Source organism: Vulpes vulpes, chromosome 2, assembly GCF_048418805.1.
Source record: "Vulpes vulpes isolate BD-2025 chromosome 2, VulVul3, whole genome shotgun sequence".
Taxonomy (NCBI): Eukaryota; Metazoa; Chordata; class Mammalia; order Carnivora; family Canidae; genus Vulpes; species Vulpes vulpes.
This window is the reverse complement of record NC_132781.1, coordinates 4,882,128-4,903,853: the sequence shown is the minus strand read 5'-3', so window position 1 is coordinate 4,903,853 and position 21,726 is coordinate 4,882,128. Positions and strand designations below refer to the sequence as shown.

The 21,726-nt window shown below is 57.0% G+C and overlaps 1 protein-coding gene across 2 annotated transcripts; it reads right to left on the bottom strand.

Moving 5' to 3' along the window:
• Window positions 1–10,886: 10,886 nt before the first annotated feature.
• CYGB (cytoglobin) lies at window positions 10,887–19,936 on the bottom strand. Of its 2 annotated transcripts, none has more exons than XM_025999830.2 (4): window positions 19,657–19,933; window positions 14,216–14,447; window positions 13,752–13,915; window positions 10,887–11,252 (listed from the first exon to the last, which is right to left on the bottom strand). In XM_025999830.2, exons 1-4 carry the CDS (start codon window positions 19,797–19,799, stop codon window positions 11,219–11,221), a joined length of 573 nt encoding a protein of 190 aa, XP_025855615.1. In that variant the 5' UTR covers window positions 19,800–19,933; the 3' UTR covers window positions 10,887–11,218. The 2 variants fall into 2 exon arrangements, with proteins under 2 accessions (XP_025855615.1, XP_025855616.1); XM_025999831.2 differs by having other exon boundaries at window positions 11,130–11,252; window positions 13,742–13,915; window positions 19,657–19,936.
• Between the last annotated feature and the right edge of the window lie 1,790 nt (window positions 19,937–21,726).

Genomic DNA, 21,726 nt, shown 5'->3' with positions numbered 1-21,726 from the left:
TATGATCATCTCCATTTTAGGGATGAGAAGACTGAGGCAGAGGGAGATTAAATGGAGCAGCTGGGGCTTGAGCCAAGTCACGATCTGACTTTAGATTCTAGCAAAGGCTCCTGAGCCATGTGGGCTGTCCTGGAACGGGAAGGCTAACTGTAGGAACCCCCAGGAGGAGAGGGACTCGTGGTGATGACTGATGTCAGGGATTTGTCTCATGGAAACACAGCAGGCTGCCCAGTGATGTAGGTGCAGGGGTGCTGATCATGGCCTTGGCTGCAACCACAGACACCTGCGCAGGGGGAGGGCGGGAGGGCATCAAATAGACCAGGGGTATAGTTTGCAGTAATGTTGCACAGCTGTTAAAAGCAGTTAGGCAACATTGTGTGCTGCTGTGGAATACATCCAGGATACATTAAGTGAAAAAGAGCAGTATAGTACATGCACTATACTCAACAGTGCATGTTGAGTATAACTCCATTCACCGACTTTTTTTTTTTTAAGGTATTTATTTATTCATGAGAGACACAGAGAGAAGGCAGACATAGGCAGAGGGAGAAGCAGGCTCCCCTCAGGGACTGGATCCCAGGACCCCAGGATTACAACCCAAGCCAAAGGGAGATGCTCAACCACTGAGCCACCCAGGTGTCCCTAAACTTTTTCTAAAAGTAGTGTAAATGGGGGTGACCGGGTGGCTCAGTCAGTTAGGTGTCTGCCTTAGGCTCAGGTCATGATCTCAGGGTCCTGGGATCGAGTCCTGCATCAAGCTCCCTGCTCCATGGAGAGCCTGCTTCTCCCTCTGGCCCTCACCCCTTTGTACTCTCTCTCTGGCGGGAAGAACAAGAGCAAAGACCCAGGGGTGAGGAATCCCTGGTGACTGGAGGGGAGCTTCAGGCCCCTGGTGTGGCCGCATCCCAGGACATGCTGGGAGGATGCTGGGCAGCGAGTGTGGGAAGGCAGGAGGTGTGTGCTGGACGCTGTGACAGGTCAGGAGAGGTGTTTTTATTGTGCTGCAAGCAGTGGGAAGTCTTTAAACTGGGAAACTGCATCTAGTATTTTACTGTTTGAAAGTGCTTTCATAGACATGGTTCTAGACATTTTTAATCTTGACAGCAATCCTGCCGGGTGGGCAAGACAAGCTGTATAGATGAGGAAACAGGCTTTGTGGAATAAAGACCACACACTCAGAGTTTTAAAATGAGAACCCTGGTCCTCCATAAGCAGTGCTTTGCAGGAAGGCTGGGGAAGGGAGCGACCACGGCTGGGTCCCCGACACGTGAGAACGATAGGCTTCCTTTTGTGTCTGGGCCATCCAGAGACCCCCTCATGACATTCGGGTCAAGAAGGTGAGACACTGTGACCCTCAGAAGAAAAGGGCAAGGAGATCCCGAAGTCATAAGCTAGCAAACTCAAGAAGGTTCTGATAATATACCTTTGAAGGTTGTCCCCATGTTTGTCCAGGGGAGTAAAACATGAGGGGTCTCTTTGCTGAGATTAAAAGAAATTTAGAACACACCATGAAGCTCTACTGAATGAAGAGATACTGGCTTTCTCATCAAGGTTCAGAGAGGTTTAGGGCTGTGCCCAAGGCCACACAGCTGGTGGAGAACAGAGCTGGGTACTGTACCCAGGGCCCACGTTCTTTCCAGTTGTCATGGACCATACCCGGATTTCAGGAGGATCATGCTGGCTGGGCATAGGACAGACAGGTTTGGCAAAGGGAGCAAGGCTAGTGAAGAGGCTACTGCAAGGGACCAGGCCAAAGGTATAAGGAAAGAGACAGGGGCCCCCGAGGGGAGAAGAGGGATCAGAAAGGCATCCCCTCTGTCCAGAATTTGGCTGACCCAGGACCTCAGATGTCCTCTCCATTTGTGTTCTGGGTTTACCTCCCCACCCCCCGGGCTCTAGGGGGGCAAAGAAAGAGTCAGCTTGGGCCCGATGAAGTTGAGGGATTTTGCAGAGCCAGGATCTCCGTGGGCCGCTAGTATCGGTGGTGCCGAGTCGCCACCTACTGGTGATAAGGGGCCCCGCCCGGGCTGGGGAACCTGGGGAAGCCATGATTCGTCTTTGCTCCCTCTTCCTGCTCTCTCACCAGAAAACCTGGCAGCCCCACCTAAATATGACAGACACTAAGGCCACAGGCTCATGCTTATGAGGGTTTCTCGGCATTAGTAGGGTGCAGAGCCTATGTAACTTCTCTGCCATCCTGCCCTCCTCTTAAGAGGTCATGCCCAGTTACCCTCTATTTGGGGGCTCGTGAGCTGCAAGACCCCAGGTACCCTAGAAGCACCCAGTGTCCAGAGGCTGATGTGGTCAGATTCTTGGGGCCCAGAGATGCTTTTCAGCACCCTCTCTTCCTGATGCTGTCTCCTCCCCCTTGGTGACCTTGAAATCTCAGCCTCCCTCCCAGCAGCCTGCTCCTCACACGTGCTGTTCTCAACCCTTTATCAGCCCTCCCCTGGGGCATCCGAGTCTCAGCCGACCTTGGTCATTCTGACTGGCTTTGGGGATGGCCTTTAAATGGTATTCTAGAGCCCATATCCCCACTGGGCTCATCCTGCAGATGCCGGATCACTGGTGCATCTTCCCTTCCTCACCCTGGAGGGTGCAGTCACCCTGGAAGGACAGTGGGGTGGGGGTGGGGGACACGGGCTTTGGTGGCAAATACTCTAGTATATCCAGCTCACCACTAACTAGCTGTTTGATGAGTTACATTAGGCCATTTAGCTAACCTTGAGGTGCTGGGGCCTCCCTAGGAAGACACCCCACGCTAGGAGCACTACCCAGAAGCCATCAACAGAATGGTCGACAGATCAGATGACTTTTGTGCCATAACAGATGCCCTCGAAAAGTTAGAAGCCAAGCAAATGGAAGAAAGTGCTTCTGTTGGATGTAACTAAGGATCAATATCCAGAAACTAAAAAAGAGGTTCTACAAGTTAATTTTTATTTATTTTTTATTTTTTTTAAAGATTTTATTTATTTATTCATAGAGACACAGAGAGGCAGAGACACAGGCAGAGGGAGAAGCAGGCTCCATGCAGGGAGCCTGACGTGGGACTCGATCCAGGGTCTCCAGGATCACACCCTGGGCTGCAGGCAGCGCTAAAACGCCGCACCACCGGGGCTGCCCTACAAGTCAATTTTTAAATGACAAAATAAGAAGGGTGCCTGGCTGGCTCAGTCAGGGGAGCATGTGACTCTTAATCTTGGGAGTGTCTTGGAACCCCACATTGGGTGTAGAGATTACTTAAAATCTTCAGCTCAGGTCATAAGCCCAGGAATCAGCTAGAAAGGACTCCCAGTGGCCAAACTAAAATAATCTGAGCAACAAAAAAGATAAGAAAAGAAAAAAAAAAAAAAAAAGATCGTATGGGTGCCTGGGTGGCTCAGTCGGTTGGGCCTCTGACTCTTGATTTTTGCTCAAGTCATGATCTTGGGGTTGTGGGACTGAGCCCCACATTGGGACTCTACACTCAGCTGGGAGTCTGCTTGAGGTTCTCTCCCTCTCCATCTGCCCCTTCCTCTGCTCACATTCTGTCTCTCAAATAAATATATCTTTAAGGGACGCCTGGGTGGCTCAGCGGTTGAGCGTCTGCCTTTGGCCCAGGACGTGATCCTGGAGTTCCAGGATTGAGTCCCACATCGGGCTCCCTGCATAGCGCTTGCTTCTCCCTCTGCCTGTGTCTCTGCCTCTCTCTCTATCTCTCATGAATAAATAAATAAAATCTTTAAAAAATATATATATATATATACCTTTAAAAAAAGGAAAATGATCATAGATAATTGAGATACACAGGAATTATGAAAAGTTATGTGTTCCTGAGAAACTCAAACAGGAGAAACCAGAGAAACTCTTGGGACCCCCCAGAGGGCCATTTTAAACCAATATCTTGGGGTGCCTGGGTGGCTCAGTCAGTTGAGCGTCTGCCTTTGGCTCAGGTCATTACCCTGGGGTCCTGGGATCGAGGCCTGCATCAGGCTCCCTGCTCAGCGGGGACTCTGTTTCTCCCTCTCCCTCTGACTTTCCCTCCACTTGTGCCCTCTTTCTCTCTCTCAAATAAATAAATTAAATCTTTTTTAAAAAAATAAACCAATACCCTACTTCGAAAATTGGTGCCGGGGTCTGACCATCTCCGTTGGTAGAATGTGTGACTCTTGATCTTGGGGTTGTGAGTTTGAGTACCACATTAGGTGTAGAGATTTTAAAAATAATAATAAAGGTAAATAGAGGGGAAATCTTAAGCATCTATCCTGTCTTTTCAGTAGGAACTGTTTCAAAGTAACCAAATAACCCTACTTTGGGGGAAGAAAAGTTGTGCTTTCCAAAAGAATGCCAGCTGTATTTGTTAGTTATGGCTGCCCTAGCAAGTTAGCCCAAACTTAGCTGCTTAAAACAACGTACACTGTTATCTCACAGTTGCCTTGGGTCAGGAATCGTATGGGATGGCTTAGCTAGGTTCTTTGGCTCAAGGTCTCTTGCGAGGCTATAATCGAAGCGTTAGCTGGGCCTGTGGGCCTCTCAAGCCTGGCTAAGGGATGATCCACTTCCAAGCTCAGTGGCAGGTTCACTCCCCAATGGCTGTTGTCCAGAGGCAGGGCCAGCTTCATGGGCATGTGACCTGGACAGTAGCCCAGGGCCCTGAGCTCGGAAAGGCTTTTTTTATTTTTTTTATTTTTATTTTTATTTTTTTTTTACTTCTAAGTAATCTCTACACCCAGCATGGGACTTGAACTCACAACTCTGAGACCAATAGTCACATGCTGTACCGACTAAGCCAGCCAGGCACCCCAGAAGGGCTCTGTGCCAGGTTTCATGCTCTGCTGTTCACTTCTACCTTTGAACTTGTGTTTTGTAAGTGAACCAATGGGACAACGGAGTGTGTATGTGAGCAAAGGAGATGTGCCATGTATGTGTCCACCATCGTTCCTTATGGCGCCATTTGCATAAATTGCTCAAGATGCCCCATGAACACCAGGTATTGCCCCAAATATTTTCTGTAAACGTGTGAATTCATTTCACCCTGCCAACGGTCCATTGTACAGATGAGTATCTGAGACACAGTAAATTTAAATCATCTGCTCAAGGCCTTGCCGCTGGCCGATGGGGCGTGTGTTCCTGGGCAGCCTGTACTCTATAGAGCCCCTGGAGAGAGACTGGCACTTCTCTTTCTTTCTTTCTTTCTTTCTTTCTTTCTTTCTTTCTTTCTTTCTTTTCTTTCTTTCTTTCCTTCTTTCAGTAAGCTGTGTGCCTAACACGGGGCTTGTGCTCATGACCCTGAGATCAAGACCTGAGCTGAAATCAAGAATCAGACTCCTAACTGACTGAGCCACCTAGGCACCCCTGTCATATTTAATGTTAAATTTACAGTATTTCTGGAATCGTTTACAGTGAGAATATATAAATGTAAACTTAGATAATTGAAAAAGAAAAAAAACATAAAGAGGAGGAAAGGAAAAAGAAATCTTTGGTCTGTATTTTTCTTCCTCCTGGATCCTGGTCCTTGACCTCCCAGTGCCCTACCCTGTGGCCTGGAGTCCTGACCTTTGCTGCACTTGTGGGGATGCTGGTCACCGCTAGGCTTTTAGTTCCCTGGGGCCCCTGGAAGTGTCTCCCGGGGAGACTCTGGGCTCAGCAGGAAAAGGAACAGTTCAAGGGCCTGTGGGCCTCAGCTGTCACCTGGCCCTTCATCTTAGCCTGCCATAACTGGGACTCAGTCCTGGGTCACACAGGGAGGCAGGGCAAATCTGGACCAGCACGGGTTTCCTGACCCCAGTCTGAAATGGTGCTGCCCACCCTCTGTCCTAAGAAACACAAAAACTGTTTTGTTTTTTTTTTTTAAGATTTTATTTTATTTATTTCTTTTTAAAGATTTTATTTATTCATGAGAGACAGAGAGAGAGGCAGAGACACAGGCAGAGGGAGAAGCAGGCTCTATGCAAGGAGGCTGATGTGGGACTCATCCTGGATCCCAGAGTCACGCCCTGAGCTGAAGGCAGACGCTCAACTGCTGAGCCAACCAGGCGTCCCATTTTTTTTGTTTAAGATTTTATTCTTTTCTTTTTTTTTTTTTTTTTAAGATTTTGCTTATTTATTTGAAGGAAAATGAAAACCAGAGCACAAGCAAGAGGCAGGAGAGGGAGAAGCAGGCTCCCCATCAATCAGGGAGCCTGATTCTAGGATCCTGGGATTATGACCGGAGTGAAGGCAGATGCTTACCCTACCAAGCCACCCAGGTGCTCCCAAAAGCTGTTCTGAGGAGTTTTGCTCTCTCAGGCTCCCAAAGTCTTTCCCATGACTCAAGGGGATGTAGAAGTGAATGCGGAGTCTGGAGCTAGAAACACCTGAGCGCCCTCCATAGGCCCAGATCTCAGTTCAGGATAGAGAAACTAAGAACACAAGGTCTGTGGACACTCACTCTTTCTCTCTGAAGCTCTGCGGGGCCTTCCCATCTCTCTCCACAGTCTCAGATCCCAGGTCCCTTCTTGACTTTATTAGCCTCCCCCATTATTTGCTGCTCCTTTTATAGGGGCTTCTAGACCCTGGAAGGCTATCTAGGACCTGGAGGCCAGTGGGAGGTCTGAGCTGGAGCCAACAAGATTGGAGAAAGCCTTGCCTGGCTGCTGAGTGGAGACAGACCATGGAGGCAGTAGGGTGGTGAGGAGGCCAGGCCAGGGGTGGTGGCTTTTTTTCTGCTCTGTGTGCTTTGCTCTGCATTTCCTTGCTAATGGGATGGGGGTGTTGGCTTAGATTTTGGGATCAGCTTGGGGTTCCTGCTTTGCCCTGGGACTGTGGGCATGTTGTTAACTGAACCCAGCTCTTGGGTCATAAAATGACGTCATGAGGAACAGCTCTGAGGGTGTTGGAGAACAGAGAGGCCCATGTAGAGGAGCTCCCTCCTGCCTCTGAAGACTCTGTCCTTACTGGTTTGAAATGACCCCTACTGTTCACACACTTGTTCCCAAGTTCTTCCTCCCCACGAAGGATGGACAATTCCCAGAGCAGGGCCCAGCCAGGCCAGTACGGCCCAGCCCAGCGAGTGTCTGGCATATAGGAGGGGGAGCAGGTTCTAACCCCCCAGTCACACTGGGTCCCTGCTTATCCCATTACTCCTTCCTCCCCTAATGGGTGTAGTGGGCTAAGTGGAAGCCTCCAAATTCACGTCCACCAGGAACCTGCCTCCTCAGAGAAAGGGTCTTTGTGGAGGTAATTGAGTTAAAGGTCTCGAGATAAGATCATCTTGGGTTTAGGCTGACACAGAGAAGGCCATGCAGCCACGAGGCTGAGGCTGGGGTGAGGCAGCCACAAGCCGAGGGACACCCGGAGCCACCAGAAATGAGTGACTTTGTCCATGTTGACAAAGTGGAGCCAACCATCGGGCACCTGGGATGCTTTGTATATAGTCTGTTTGGGTTTTTTTTTTTTTTTTAAGATTTTATTTATTTATTCGTGAGAGACACAGAGAGAGGTAGAGACACAGGCAGAGGGAGAAGCAGGCTTTCCGTGGGGAGCCCGAGGTGGGACCCCAGGATCACTCCCTGAGCCGAAGGCAGACCCTCATCCACTGAGCCACCCAGGTGTCCCTATAGCCCCTTTTTAACAGAGCATTTATTCACTTTTTCCAGTTGGTCCGGTATATGGGAGGATATCTTTGTGAATAGGCACGAGGGCTCACATTCTTCCTTTTTGCCTGGGATGCGTCCTTCAAAGCGAGGGTGGCAGGTGTGCCCCCGGGGCAAGGGGAAGGTCGCCGGCGCTGGTGCGCGGCCTCCGGTGAGGGTCCCGCCCATCGGCCAGCAGGGGGCGCTGTGGGGCTGCGTGGCCAGGGCCGCTGGGCCGGGAAGGAGCCGCAGCCTGGGCACCCCCATTCCCTACACCCCATCCCTCGCAGCCCGGGCAAGCCAGGCGGAACTGGCCCAGTTGCTTAGCTCTCCAGCGACAAGGCTGTCGCTGAGTGTAGAGCACAAAAGCCTAGGCCTTGGGCCCCTACCCTGGGGACAGAGAGCCCCCTGGGGGCACCTGGCCCTGCCCAGCTGCCCTCCATGCCCCACCCCTACCCAGTAGCATCTCTAGCCCAGGTCTGGGGGGAGTTGCTAATTGCCCGTGTCCCCTGTCTAGGAGGTGGGGATCAGAGATAAACTTTCTCAAGGGCCACATTCTAGAATGATTCCTGTTTTGTCCGGTTCAGAGGCCCCTTTGCCACATAAGCCAACTGAAGTGAGGGGGGGGGTGTCTTTCTTCCCCGGGGCTCTCCCCCACACGCCCACAGAGGCCCCCTTGCCTCCCACAGCTCCCCCAGCCCTCCCGGCTCTGGCTCAGCTTGAACTTACCAGTGGCCAGCAGGCCCAGCACGGGCAGGCCCCCAAGGGCCTGCGTCCACCTCCCTGTCCTTTGCCCCACTTCCTGTGATTTCCCTCCTTCATTCACCGCCTTCCTCTTTCCATCTCTGTCCCTCCTCTCTCAAGACTGGCCTTGGCCAGCCCACCCTGTCTCCTCCTTCCATGTGCTGCTTCCCATGGCCTGCTAGTCAAGTCACCCCGTCCCGAGCACGCCCACGTCCCAGTATTGTGGCTGGCTTACATCCTCCTCCTCCCGTACCTGCCTTCTTCACTCCTATTTTATTTCACTCTTATTTTATTTTAAGATTTTTATTTATTCATGAGAGACACACACACACACACACAGAGAGAGAGAGAGAGAGGCAGGGACACAGGCAGAGGGAGAAGCAGGCTCCATGCAGGGAGCCGATGCGGGACTCGATCCCGGGGCTCCAGGATCAGGCCCTGGGCGGAAGGCAGGCGCTCAACTGCTGAGCCAACCGGGCTGCCCTTTCACTCCTGTTTTAAATTAGAGGTGACCATGCAGCTCAGAAGGGCTGAGTGACTTGCCCGAAGTCTCACAGCATCAGGAGGCAGTCTGGCTCCAGAGCCCAGCACTCTATCCTGCAGCGCCGCTTCCCTGAAGAGCCTTGCCTGATGCCGTCCTCTCCACTCTGCACTTATGCCTTGTTTGCACAGCTCACTCTTGGCCTCATGTCCTGGTCTTACTTTCTATGAGTGGGATTCATTTATTCTTTGGATTTCTACTGAGCACCTCTGCTGTGCCAGGCCCGGGGGGATGAAGCCGTAGCCTGCACTCGAGGAGTTCGTGGTCTGGGAGACAAGACTTTCCCTGTACAGTCAGCTGAATCTTTCCAGGCAGCCAGGAGCCCTCCCAAGGGGCGGAGGCTGCTTCCTGCTTCTCCTGCAGCCCACCCAGGGGTGGTGACCTCCTGGTCCCTCGGCAGGGAGTTGATGCTTTGGCTGTGGCCTCCCTCGTGAGTGGGGGCTGGGCGGGCTGGCCTGCGGCTGTGGGATGCAGGATTCAGGACTTGGGAAGGAGATCTGGGAGCTGAGAACTTGGGGAAGGTGCTAGAAATTTCAGGCGGTATGAGCACCCTTCCTTTCTCAAGCGCCCTTGGCACTTCCAGGAACGTTGCTCTCCCGGTGCGGAATGCCCAGTGCTCGGGTCTGGCAGGTGGGGGCCGATCCTTGGCTCTCTCCCTGGAGCATCAGACCAGCAGAGCCCTTCTTCCTGAACATCTCCCCCTGAAACCTCCCTCACTCATCTTATCCTCCCCCACAGAGATTTCCAGAACGAAAGATGCAAAGTCCCACGACTTTTCAAAAACAAGCACAAACACCCTTCCTGGCCCTCCAAAGCCCAATCTCCAGCCCTGTGCTTCTGATTAAAAGGGGTCGGGGTGTCTGCTCCGGTTGTAAACCCCGACTCAGAGGAGCCTCAGCCAGCCACGGCTGAGGCACAGGTGAGGGGTCCCTGGGGTGGCTCTCCAGAAAAGCCCTGAGCCCCAAGCAAAGGAGGGGAGGCAGAGGCGAGGGGCAGCTGGCAGGAAAAGACAGAACGAGTGGCACAGACATGGGAAGAGCGAGTCTGTTTAATGACACGGCTGGGTCTGGTTACAAACATCAGAAACTACAAAAGGACAGGCAGTTACACGCATGGCTGCACGAGGATGGGACAGGAGGGGACACAGGCACAGCAGCCACAGTAGCTAGGCATCCTTGAGGATGGCACACGTGACCAAGGGGCACACATGGGGGGGGGTCCCCAGCAACTCTGACCCAGATGGGTGGACAGGACCATCTGCCAGCCAGCAGCGGGGGGGGGGGCGGGGAGGGAAGGCCCTCAGCCCTCGGCCCACAGAGCGCCAGGACGGGATGGAGGCATCTGGCCTGTCATCACTGACAGCAGCGTGGGGCCCCACTCCCGCTGGGCTCCTAGCAGCAAAGGCAGATGGGGCTGGCATTCGAGGTTTCTAGACCATGGCCCCTCCCCCAGGGCTGTCATCCTGTCGCACACTGCCAGCCCCTCAGTCTGCCCTTGCCCATGCTGGAGAGTCAGGGGCCACATCCTTTTGGGGGCAGGGAGATAGAGGTGGGGAAAGCCAATTCCATTTTACTTAGAAGTGGAAAGCAGGAATGTGGGGAGTTGGTCAGAGAATGGGCTGGACTTTGCCGGCAAGCTGGGTCACCCCAACCCTGCTCACCCAGGCCCCTGGGTCACCCCAATCCTGCCCACAGGCATAGATCCTCTCTGTGCTAAGGTGGGACTCCCATCTCTGCCAGAACACTCTGTCCTCTGCTTAGAAGCATGAGCAGGACCCCTCCCTGCCCCACACGCAGGTGGGCAAAACCAAGGCTTTACATGTGCCTCTGGGCCCCCGCAGATACACAGTATAGATATGTATGTATATATATATTTATATATTTTATATATAGATCGTATATAGAATATATCTGTATATATGGTAGGTGAGTGTGCGTGATGCTCTAGATAGGTGATGGGACCTGCATGCTGGTCGGGCAGATAGAAACGGGGCTGGTGTATTCCTGGACAGACTCGGACCTGCCCCGGACTCCTGCCAGCTGCCCAGCTAGGTCTCTGACAGAGAGTAGAAAAGCTAAGAATAGTGGGCCCAGCTCTTGGAGGAGGAGGCGTCCCCCGCCCCACAGGCCGCTGAGCTGGGGTCAGCCTCCAGGCAGCCAGCGCCACTGCCCGGCGGCTCCAGTGGGGACCGTGGCCACAGCAGAGGCTGCCTCTTTCTGGGAAGACGAGTCAGGGATTCTTCAGCTTCCTTGGCACCCAGAGATGGAGGGTCAAGGAGGATCTTCAGAACTCGGCCTTCTGCTCAAGGTGCTGCCTGGGAGGGGGGAGGAGAGAGGGGGTCCTACGGCCCCGAAGAGGGCAGCGTGGCCGGTGGGCTGTGGATGAGAGAGGAGATGGAGGTAAGAGGTTACAAGAGGCACGGAGTGGGGCCAAGGAGCGTGGGGGTCAGGGGAGAGGGATCAGGGGAGGGCAAGGGAGGACGCTCGCTGCTGGGACCCAGCACACTGCCGCTGAAAGCACCCCACCAGACCCAAGTTCTAGCTCCCTCTTTGCTAGGAACCTGCTGCGTGACCTCAGACCAATCAGGGGGCCCTCCTGAACCCCAGATCTTTCTCTCCAACATGTGGATAACATCTGCCTTGCCTACTACCTCTCCGAGGATGGAGTAACATCAACTGTGTGAACCTACTTCACAAACTGCAAAGAACCTTTCCAACATCAGCTCTTTTTCTATTAATCCTGAGACCCGTGTCCTCCCCGGTTGGCCTGTCTGGGTGCCCTTCTTGCTGCTCATAGGCATTCTCAGCCCTGCAGCCCCTTTATGCTCACCACCATCCCCCGCCCCCCCCCGCCAACGTCCTGACTCCCCCACCCACAAAAAAAATGCACACACACCCGTAAGCAGAGACAGTTCAATAAACAGTGGCGTCTGGCCCACCACTGCTTCCCTGATAAGAGAAGCTGGACGGAGGCCTTCTAGAACTCTGCTCTGTGACTCCCTCCCACTATCTGAACCCATTTGGACCCTGGCGATAGGTTGGGTGTGTAGGCCCCGGGCCCAGGGAGACACGCCTTCTGAGGGCCCAAACCCATGCCTTCAGGAGATCAGAGCCGGGTTGGAGGGGGGGTGAGTGTGCAAAAGGATGCAGGGACAACCCTCAGGACTTCCCAGCTGGGGTGGGGAGAGACCCAAATTTGAGATGCTCAGGACCGATGGAGGCAGGGCTTCAGCCAATCCTCGCTGCAGCCCATCCATTCTCTCCACGAGGAGCAGGACCGGGCAGACGGAGATTCTGGTGGTTTCTTAATGTTTGGGGTTTGGTGAGACGTCAGTCCCAAGGGTCCAGCTGGGGCAAGACATGGGAGGGGACAGGGCTTCGTGTCGGGAAACGCGGTCCATGTGTTTCTGATTCACGGGGACTTGGACTGGCCAGCTCTCTCTCCTTCCTCCTCTCCGGTCCCTCTAGGGCCTCTGTAAAAAAGCCCTTTTCTCTAGAAGCAGGAAGTCTTGTCTCCTGGCTGTAAACAAACTCATCCCTGGCAGCTGAGCCGGCCTCTCCGGCCTGGGTGGAGGCTGGGAGGGCAAGCCCCTTCCCCCACTGACCCTCCCTGGCCCCGCCGTCTGCTTCCGGCAGCCACCCCGGCTCTGCCAGCACCTCCTGCGGCAGGTAAAGATCTTCTATCTGCTTCCCGTCCAGGTCCCCCTCCCCGCCCGGGGATCTGGGGCAGGCCAGGGCCCAGCTGTGCACATCTGGCCTCCTTGCCGGGCTGTAGCCAGAAGTTCCCGAGATTTCTACTCTCCTGGGGTGGTGCCGATGTGGGGGAGGGGAGCAGGAGCAAGCTGGGGCCCGTGTGGCCAGCAGCAGGAAGGTCAGGAGGCCCGGCCTCCCAAGGCCACCCTCGGGGGACCTCCTCCAGAGCTGGGCCCCGAGGCCTGCGAGCAGGAGGTCCAGGAGGTCCGTGGGCCGCTCGGAGCCCGGGGAGCAGACGCGCCTTTTCCATGGGAAACTGCTGGGAATGTTTCTCGACAACGCGTGTCCTGAGCCGCTGGCTGACCCCTGCTTCCCATTCCCGCCTACGCTCCTCTCTCTCCTTCCTACTCCAGCCCTGCCTCCGCCCCTCCATTGAGCTCCCAGAGCTGCCTGCCCCTTGGGGGCCTGGGCAGGCCGGAGTGTTCCCAGCCACCATGTCTGGGGGCCAGCCCTCTCCTCGAGCTCCGAGTCCTCTGGAGTCCCTGAGGCTGGCCACCCTCCTCGAGCCCATCTCCGCGGCCCTCACCCCAGAACTGGGAACCTGGCCTCTAGGGTCAGCCTGGAAGTAAACACCCCTGAAGGTGTGTGTGGGGTAGCGACACCCACGCAGGCCCCTTGTGTGCTTGGGCATATGCACGTGTGTGCACACACCCTCGTGATTCTCCTGGCTCTGGCCCTGCTGAGGCAGAGGCAGGAGGGAGCACTGGTCAGCATTAGCTGACAAACAGCCCCATGTGATTGGTACCCAGGGAGGAAGTGGCCGGGAGTTAGCCTGGCCTGCCTCTGGGCCCGACGAGCTAGCCTTCCCGCCAGGAACCTCTTAGGGCTTCTCTGCCCTGGGCGGCCGTGGTCTTGGGCCGCTCGAGTGCTCTGGTGTTCTAGGGAAGGGGATGGCTCTACCCCAGGAGAATCTGTTTGGGGCTCATGGCTCGGAGCAGCCTCTATCTAGTAGGGGCCCGGCCCTTTCCCATCATGCCTCTTCTTACGCGTCAGACTCCAGACCTAGCCTCCCGAAGAGTTCCTGCCCCAGCAGTCAGCTCCTGTGCCCCAGGAGAGATGGGAGACCGGGGGGTGGGGGAGGACGGCGGGGAGGCTGTCCGGCCCACCCTCACCCCTCCTCACGTGGTGGTGTTGGGGACCTGCTGTACCCAGCCCACTTCCTTGTAGGCAGCGGTCACATGGCTGTAGATGAGGCCACGCAGCTTGGCCCAGGCTCTCTGCGTCTCAGGTGGGAAGTCATTGGCAAATTCCTCGGCGATCACCTCCAGAATCACCCCAGAGAGGATCTGGGGGCAAAGGGAGGAGGGAGAAGTAAACACCTGGTTGCCCTGCCTCCTCGCCCCCGAAGCCCCCAAGGCCCCCAGGGCCCCCAGCACCCCTTCTGGACAGGGTTTGGCCAAGGGGATCGTTCACAACAGGGCAGCCTGGCAACTTTGAGACCCAGCCCCCACCCGATCCTGCAGCCCCCTCCCTGTCACAACCACATGGGGGTTGGGGGGCAGAGGCTGGGCTGCCCAGCGGTCTCCTCTGTTCCCCAGTGGTGCTCCCGGAGCAGGGCGGGCGGAGGATTGACCACAGCCACCTACCTTGAAGTACACGGGCTCCACCTTGTGCTTGAGGGCGTGGGCTTTGCCCACAAGGGCGAGCACAGAGGACACCTTCTCTGGGTCGTGTAGGTTCTCCACGACAGTGTTGAGGGCCCCCATGACCCGGCAGGCATGTTTCCGCAGCTGGGGGCTCCGCTCCATTTCCAGGGGCTCTGTCATGTGCTTGAACTGGCTGAAGTACTGCTTGGCCGATGGAAAGTTCACAAAGAACCTGGCGGGAGGGCGGGAGTGCTCAAGTCAGGACTGCCTGGGCCCCACCGTGCAGTGGCCGGGGTGACATGGGGAGCTGCCCCAAGGTGGCTGGGGTGATGGGGGAGTCCACCCCAAGAAGGCCAGGGTGATGGGGGGAGCCCACCCTGAGGTGGCTGGGGTGATGTGGGGAGCCCACCCCAAGGTGGCTGGGGTGACAGGGGGAGCCCACCTCGAGACGGCTGGGTGATCGAGGTGACAGGAGACCCACCCAAGGTGGCTGGGGTGACCAGGGAGCCCACCCCAAGGTGCCAGGGTGGTGGGGGTTCAGGGTAGGAGGGGCAGGACCAGTAACTCTTTCACCACCGTGTGTAGCGGGTCCCCAGACACAGACCCTCCCTCTGGCCGAGCTGGACCAGTGACGGTGCCGCCCCGACCCGGGTCCTGGCCATATCCGTGGGCCAGACTTGCACAGACTGTCAGCCCTGTCTCTCAGGCTCCTGTCTTTCTTGCTCTGGCCTCCTTTCCCAGCCCCACCCACCCTCAAGGCCTGCTCCAGGCACAGCAGAGAGGACCAGAGCTCTAGTTCTGGGCCAGCGTGACCTCGGATAAGTGACGGCACTTCTCTGAGTCTCCGTGTCCTCGTCCATGCCACGGCATGGTTGTTCCTAGCTTGCCATGAGGATGAACTGGGAAACCGCGTGTGGAGTCCTCAGCACAGTGTGAACACCGGGTGCTCGGTCAATGCCAGTGGGTCGTGATCAAGGTAGAGCTCTCTTTGCAAAAAGTAAAGCCCGAGTGACTTGGCTCAGGTCACCCAGTCACGGAGGGAAGAAACACGGGACAGTTCTCCCGCCAGCTCCGTCTGTTCCCTCCTCCCTACCTGCTTCCCTCCTCCGCCTGCTGCGCTTATTGATTGGCTGATTTAATTACAGCTCCGGACTGGTCTTACCCTCCTGGTGTGAGTCCGTCATTACTTCACATCTGTACATCTCGCTTCTCCAAGAAGCCCGTGCACGTCCTGGGGCAGACCCCAGGTCTTTTTAGCGCTCTCCTTCCCTCTCCACTTTACCTGAAATTGCCTAATTCCCCCCAAATATCACTTTCATCAGGTCACTTTCATGCTCACATTCAGTGGCGCCCCACTATCTACTGGACAAAGTCAAAATCCTTAACCTGGGATCTCAGGCTTCCTACAAACTGTCCCAACTCAGCCACCTTCCTCCAGCCCACTCACTGCTGGTAAAACACTCCTCGAGCAGGCCAGCCTTCCTTCCCGCTCTTTCTTGCGTTGGACTTGTCCCTCCTACCCCACAGTGCCCAGGCTGTCCCTTTAAGGCCATTAGGGGTTCCCCGCCACCCTTTACCGCTTCTTCCCTTCCTGCCTGTTGGACTGGGTCCCACAACCCAAGGGCAGGGCCTGGGTCTCACACCTGCTGTGACCCATCCCCTCAGCCCAGGGCCCTGGGTCCGCAAGATGACACCGATGCCCTTTGCATTCTCTCTCCCTGGCAGAGCTGGGCGTTGCAGGAGGTACGGGTACACACTCACACACACCCGATCAGAACTTCAGAAAACGTACGAAATGTCTTGGGCCTGTTTTGTTAGGTTCTCTCACACCTCTGGAGTATCCTCATTTGCGATCAGAGAAAACTGATAATTTGCCAAATCAGCCCTTTGGCCAGAGAGCTGGAACAGATGCAGAGAGAGCTTCTGGCCCAGTCCATCCCGTCAGGCGACAAAGCTGCTGCCGGCGGGGGAGTGGCGAGGACGCAGTCCATGTGGAGACCAAGGGTGACCTTGGGCAAACCACTTCACAACCTCCGGTCTGCAAAAGTGTGAGAGGAGTTCCTCCCACTCGATAGTTCACAGATACACTAGTGAGGACAAATGAGGCAATGAGTCTGAAAATACGTTGGATTTTTCTGGAGACGCACGATATGAAGGACAAATGTAAAGAACCCAATCTGGACTTAAATGAGTATTATCTTAGACTTTGGGCACTTCACATTGCAATAAAAATAATGATCGCTGTTTGCCTGGTGCGTTCCAATGTGCAAAACATCTCCACCTGTTATTTCACTTAATTGCCACAACCGGGGATGCCTGGGTGGCTCAGCGGTTGAGCGTCTGCCTTTGGCGTGATCCCGGGATCAAGGATCGAGTGCCACATCGGGCTCCCTGCGTGGAGCCTGCTTCTCCCTCTGCCTGTGTCTCTGCTTCTCTCTGTGTGTCTTTCATGAATAAATAAATAAAATCTTAAAAAAAATAATTGCCACAACCAAGCAAACATTGTTATATCCATTTTACTGATGAGGAGCTAACAAGGAAGACTTACTGAGCACTTACTAGATTGTGTCATTAATCCTGCACTAGCCTCCTGAGTTTGGCACTGTTTTTATCTCCGCGTTCTGTTTTAGGAATCTATGCCCAGGGTTGCCCAGCAAAGTGGGTGGCAGGGCCAGGAAGACAGACAGACATCCCCTGCCTTGATGGCTTCCGAATCCTGCCTCCGAGAGACTGCTGTGCCAGGGAGATGGGGGCCTGGGGCCCAACGAGTCTCCTGCCTCAACACCCAGGGCCATTATGGCCCTGAAGAATGACAGTCCCAGGGAGCCCCTCTGCTGCACCAGGGGAGTCTGGGGGCCACGTGCTCTGCTCCCTCTTCCTGGCTTCTGTCCCCAGCCCCAGCATTCCTGACCCTCCAGGTCCGGGCCTGTGCTGTGCTGCGCTGCCTGCAGGGGAGAAGCCTCAGCAGCCAGCCTTGGGGAGTTTCTCAGCTCCCAGAGGCATCTGGGCTTCCAACAGAGCCTGAAATAGGCTTGTCTTGAGTGTGAGGGGGGAAGGTAGCAGAGTTACAACCGGGAGGGGAGTCTTCCTAGAGCATGGGTGTTCCCTCTCCACTGGAGTGCAGGTGTGGGGTCTGGCTCCGACCCCAAGACAGCTTTTCCACCACCACCAGCACTGCCACCCCCTTCCTGGCTGTGGACTCCTGGGGCTGGGGTGGGGGGTAGGGCGTGGGGGTGCAGCTGGCCTTAGCCCAGCAGGGAGGGAGGACCTGAGAGTGATGGGCCAGAGGACTCAGTGTCTCAGGCTCTCACGGGCGCCTGTCCTTGTGGATGTGTGTGAAGTTGGGGAGGTGTGTGTGATAAAAGTTGGGGGGCACAGGATGTGGGGAGGGGCCTTTGGGACACCGGAGAGGCTTATCAATCTTGCCCTCTAGCCCCTTTAACCAACCTTCTCCCCCACCTGGCAGGTTGGGGGGCAGAGAGCAGGAGGAGACCCAGAGGGAGCAGGCTGGTGGGGCTCGGGTCTGGCAGGGAGGAGCTGGGCCAGCGCTGGGCTCCGACCAACACAGAGGTGGGTCTGGTGGAATGTGGCCTGGGCTGACCAGCCGGCTGGACCTCACTGCTGTCTCAGGCCTTCTGGATTAATTGTGGGCCTCTCACTGAGCACAGAGCACAGGGGTAGATGCCACCACCCCCACCCGCCCAAACTGAGTCTCCCTAAGAGTCAGGAATGGGGAACCGTGCAAGCAGGGGCATATATAGGGAAAGACCTTGTCAAGATGTCAGACTCTCCAGAAACAGCCCTGGCCATAGTGTTCAGGTCTTTCCTCTGCACCCCCCACTCCTGGGGGAGGTTGGGTGGTACCCCAGGAGCTGGATCTTGGACACATCACCTCCTCACCCTCCCTGGCAAATGGCAGAGTGTCCAGACAAAATCTCCAAGGCCCTGTGGACTCCGCCTCCTTTCCTTTTGGGGACCCATGTGCTCACCCGGTGCATCCTGAGGCCTGGTGGGCTCTCGGGCGCCGATACACAGCACGCATGGCTGAGAGCCACCCGCCCCCCCCACCCAGGGCTGTGTCTGGCGCATCTGTAACGCCACTACCTACCGTGTGCTCGTGTGGGTGCTCCCACGTGCGGGTCTGTGTCTCAGAATGTCTGATGGCTTCAGCATCTGAAACCCCCTCGGAGCCTCCCCACCCCGCCCCCATGTTTCTGGGTCTTGGGGCTGCCCAAATAGCAGCCTTCCTCAGGAATCCTCCTCAAACTCACGAGTGCTTCTTGCTCTTTTTCCTCCAAAATCTGTTTCCAAGTTGGAATCAGGGCATATCGCTACGGAGCCGGGTAGGTCCCAGGCTTGGGGGAGGCAGAAGGGAGAGAGAGTCAGGGAGACAGAGAAGCCAGAGCCGGGGCTTGGGACTGGGAGGCAGGCTTGCATTTCAACTCTCCCTTCCACAAGCAAGAGGCTTCACCCCATCTCCAGATAAGCAGGCTGCCCTGCTCGGTGCTCTGAGACCCGGCTGCTGCCGCTGGCAGGAGGTTGGGGGTGAGTGCAGGTCTGGGGCCCCAGGGACCCGCGTGTGTGGGAAGAGAGCATCAATCTGTGGCTCTAGTCAGTTACTAGCTCACGGGGGTTGGGGACGTGGAGTACAGAGGAATGGTATGTGTCCACCAGGGTGCAGATGTGTAAATAAGTGTCACTTTGGGGGCATGTGGTACCTGAGTAACCCCCGAGCCCAACACACACGGCCTTTCCTCCTCAAGTGGTGGTTCCAGGGTGGAGCCCTGACTCCTGACGCTTCTTGCTTCCCCTCCACCATGCTCAGCAGGCATCGTACCCTAGGGACCGTCTGCTTCTCCACTCACCTGGGCCTCACCTGGGAACTCCCTGCTGGCCTACTCTCCCGGGCAGGAAGGAGCCAGCTGGGAAAGGAGGACCCCAGTGACCTACTGCTTCTGACCTCTATTCTCTGGCCCTTTGCTCTGTCCTTCCCAGAGGCTTTGAACACAGAAAGGGGCCGAGCTGCACAGGGGTCTGCTCCTCTTTGTCTCTCTGCTTGGCCGAGCCTCAGTCTTCCCGCCTCTGAAATGGGGCGCCCCCAACTGAAGGGTTGGTAAAATGTGTGTGGCCGCTGGGTTGGGTGGTTGGGGTCGCCGGGGAGGAAGGCACGCCTGAGGGAGCCAGGAGTTCTGAGGCCCCGGCCAGAGGAGGGGGACAGAGGTGCCCTCCTTCTGCGTCTGGCTCCTAGTTCGTACCCCACCGCCCAGAGCCAGGACGGGCTCGGCCAGGGCTTCGCCCACCGCAAGGCGCCCCATGCTGCCTGCACCCCGGGCAGGCCCGGCCCCAATTTCAGCTGGAGAGGTGGCGCCGGAGCCCGGACCCTGCCCGGAGCCGCTGCCGCCCTCCCTCCCCCGGGCTCTGCCGGCCGGAGTGACACCTACCTCACCAGGATGGCCACCCCCACGTCCTCGCAGTTGGCATAGAGCCGGGCCCACGTAGCCTGCACCGCCTTCCTCTCCGCCTCGGACAGCTCCTCGCTCCGCTCCCTGCGCTCAATCTCCATCTCGCCCGGCACTTTCTCCATGAGCAGCTCCGAGCCCAGCCCGGCTTGGCTCGGCGGCGGCGGGGCGCGGGGCGCGGGGCGCGGGGCGCGGGGCGCGGGGCGCGGGGAGCCGGGGCCGCTGCGTGCGCGGCGGGCGGGCTGGCGAGCAGGGGTAGAGCGCGCCGGAGGGAGGGAGCGTGTCTGTCTGTGCGCGCCGTGTGTGTGTGTGTGTGTGTGTGTGTGTGTGTGTGCAGGGTATATGTGCGGGGGGCGGGGGACCGCGAGCGGGGGGCGGGGATGTGGTCTGCTGGAAAAATGTTAAAAAAAATAAAGCCGCTCCAAAGCCCCGGCCCCGCGTCGGTGAGCCAGCTCCGGCAAGGTGAAGGCTGGGCGCGGTGGGGGCGACGCGGCTGGCGCCCGCGGGCCACCGCGGACCTCGGCCGCCGGGCGGGGTGGGGCGTAGGTGTGGTGGGAGCGCGGGGGCCCCGCGGGAGGGGGCGGGCGCGCGGCGCGGGGCCGCGCGGGCCGTGCAGGAGTGCGCCCCGGCGGGCGGGCGGGCGGCGGGCGCGGCTCGGGGGCGCGGGGTCGGGCGCTGTGCGGGAGCGCACCGTGCACGCGGCGGGGAACCGACTCAAAGGGAAACACTCCCCGACGCAGCCCGAGGGGGCGGACGCAGCCCCTCCGGCGGCGCGGGGTCCCGGCTGAGCTCGCGCTCGCTCCCGGCCCCTCCCCTGCGCCGCTCCCGGAGCTCCGCACCCCAGGCTCCGGGGCTCCGGGACCGGGGTCGCCCCCCCCCCCCCCCCCGCTCCAATTCCGTCCTGGAATCCGCCGCCGCGGGGATGGGGGCCGGCGGTCGAACTTCAGCGCCAGAGGCCTGGGCCCCCCTTCCTTCCGGCCAGCGCACCCCCCCTCCTCGGTACTGCACAGGGCGTCGGAAAAAAGTCCCTGGGTGCCTTATTAATGACACAGGCAGGCAAAAAAACAGGCGCTGCCCAGAATCCCGACCCTTGTGGAGGAGAGTCCGCAGGCCAGGCAGCCGGCAGGGCAAAAAGAAGTCCTGGGGGGAAGGTGTCAAAAATCTTGGGGAGGCCCAGGCCCTGGAGACATCTCAGCTACCATGGCTGCGGTTCTGGGAATGGGGGAGACAAATTCTCGGCCTGGTGGCCCTGCTCAGCGAGGTGTGAGGGCCGCTGGGCCAGAGGTGGGGGCTGGAGCTCAGAGACACAGGATCCCCCCGCTGCAAGCAACTGTTCAGACCCGGGGCGGCCAGGTGGCACCTCTGACTCCCAGCCCAAACCTGATGCCAGTGTCCACTTCTCCCTGTCGCTCCCTCGCGACCCCGCCCTTCTCGAGACTTGGTGTCCCTCTGCAAGTGTGAGAAGAGGTCGGCTCACCTCTCCCGCTTTGGTTTATGTATTTTAAAAATCGTTTTCCAAAGTAGAGAGCCCAGGTGCAGCCCCAGCTCTGGCCATCCCTGGGAGCCTGGGCAGGAGACCCCTTGACACCGCTTCCATCTCCTTGGAGGGAAGGAAAATCTAGCGCAGACCTCTGGGGTTTTTGGAGAGAGATGGAGGAGGCTGGATGCTCAGCCCCCTGTGTGCTCCACATGCTGCCTGGGCCACCTCACTGAACCCCTCTGACAGGACACCCGATGCCTGTGCGGTGCCCTTCCAAGTGGCTGCTCAGAAGCTTTGCACTGGGAAAGCAAGTATTCGCTATTTCTATTTAGTATTTCTATTTAGCTTTATCTCATCTTTTACAAGTCTTATGTGTGTTTATTATGCAGGACTGTATTCGCACAGAAGTGGAAGATCTAATGTATGAGCAAATGCATATACTTATTTCATGAGTGCACACTTAAATCCAGTCTTTTATGGAAGGGGCTATGGAAATCAGTAACATTTGGGGAGGACTGTCCAGAGGGGAGAACGCAACCGCTCAGCCGGCCCTCCACTCCCTGGCCTCCCTT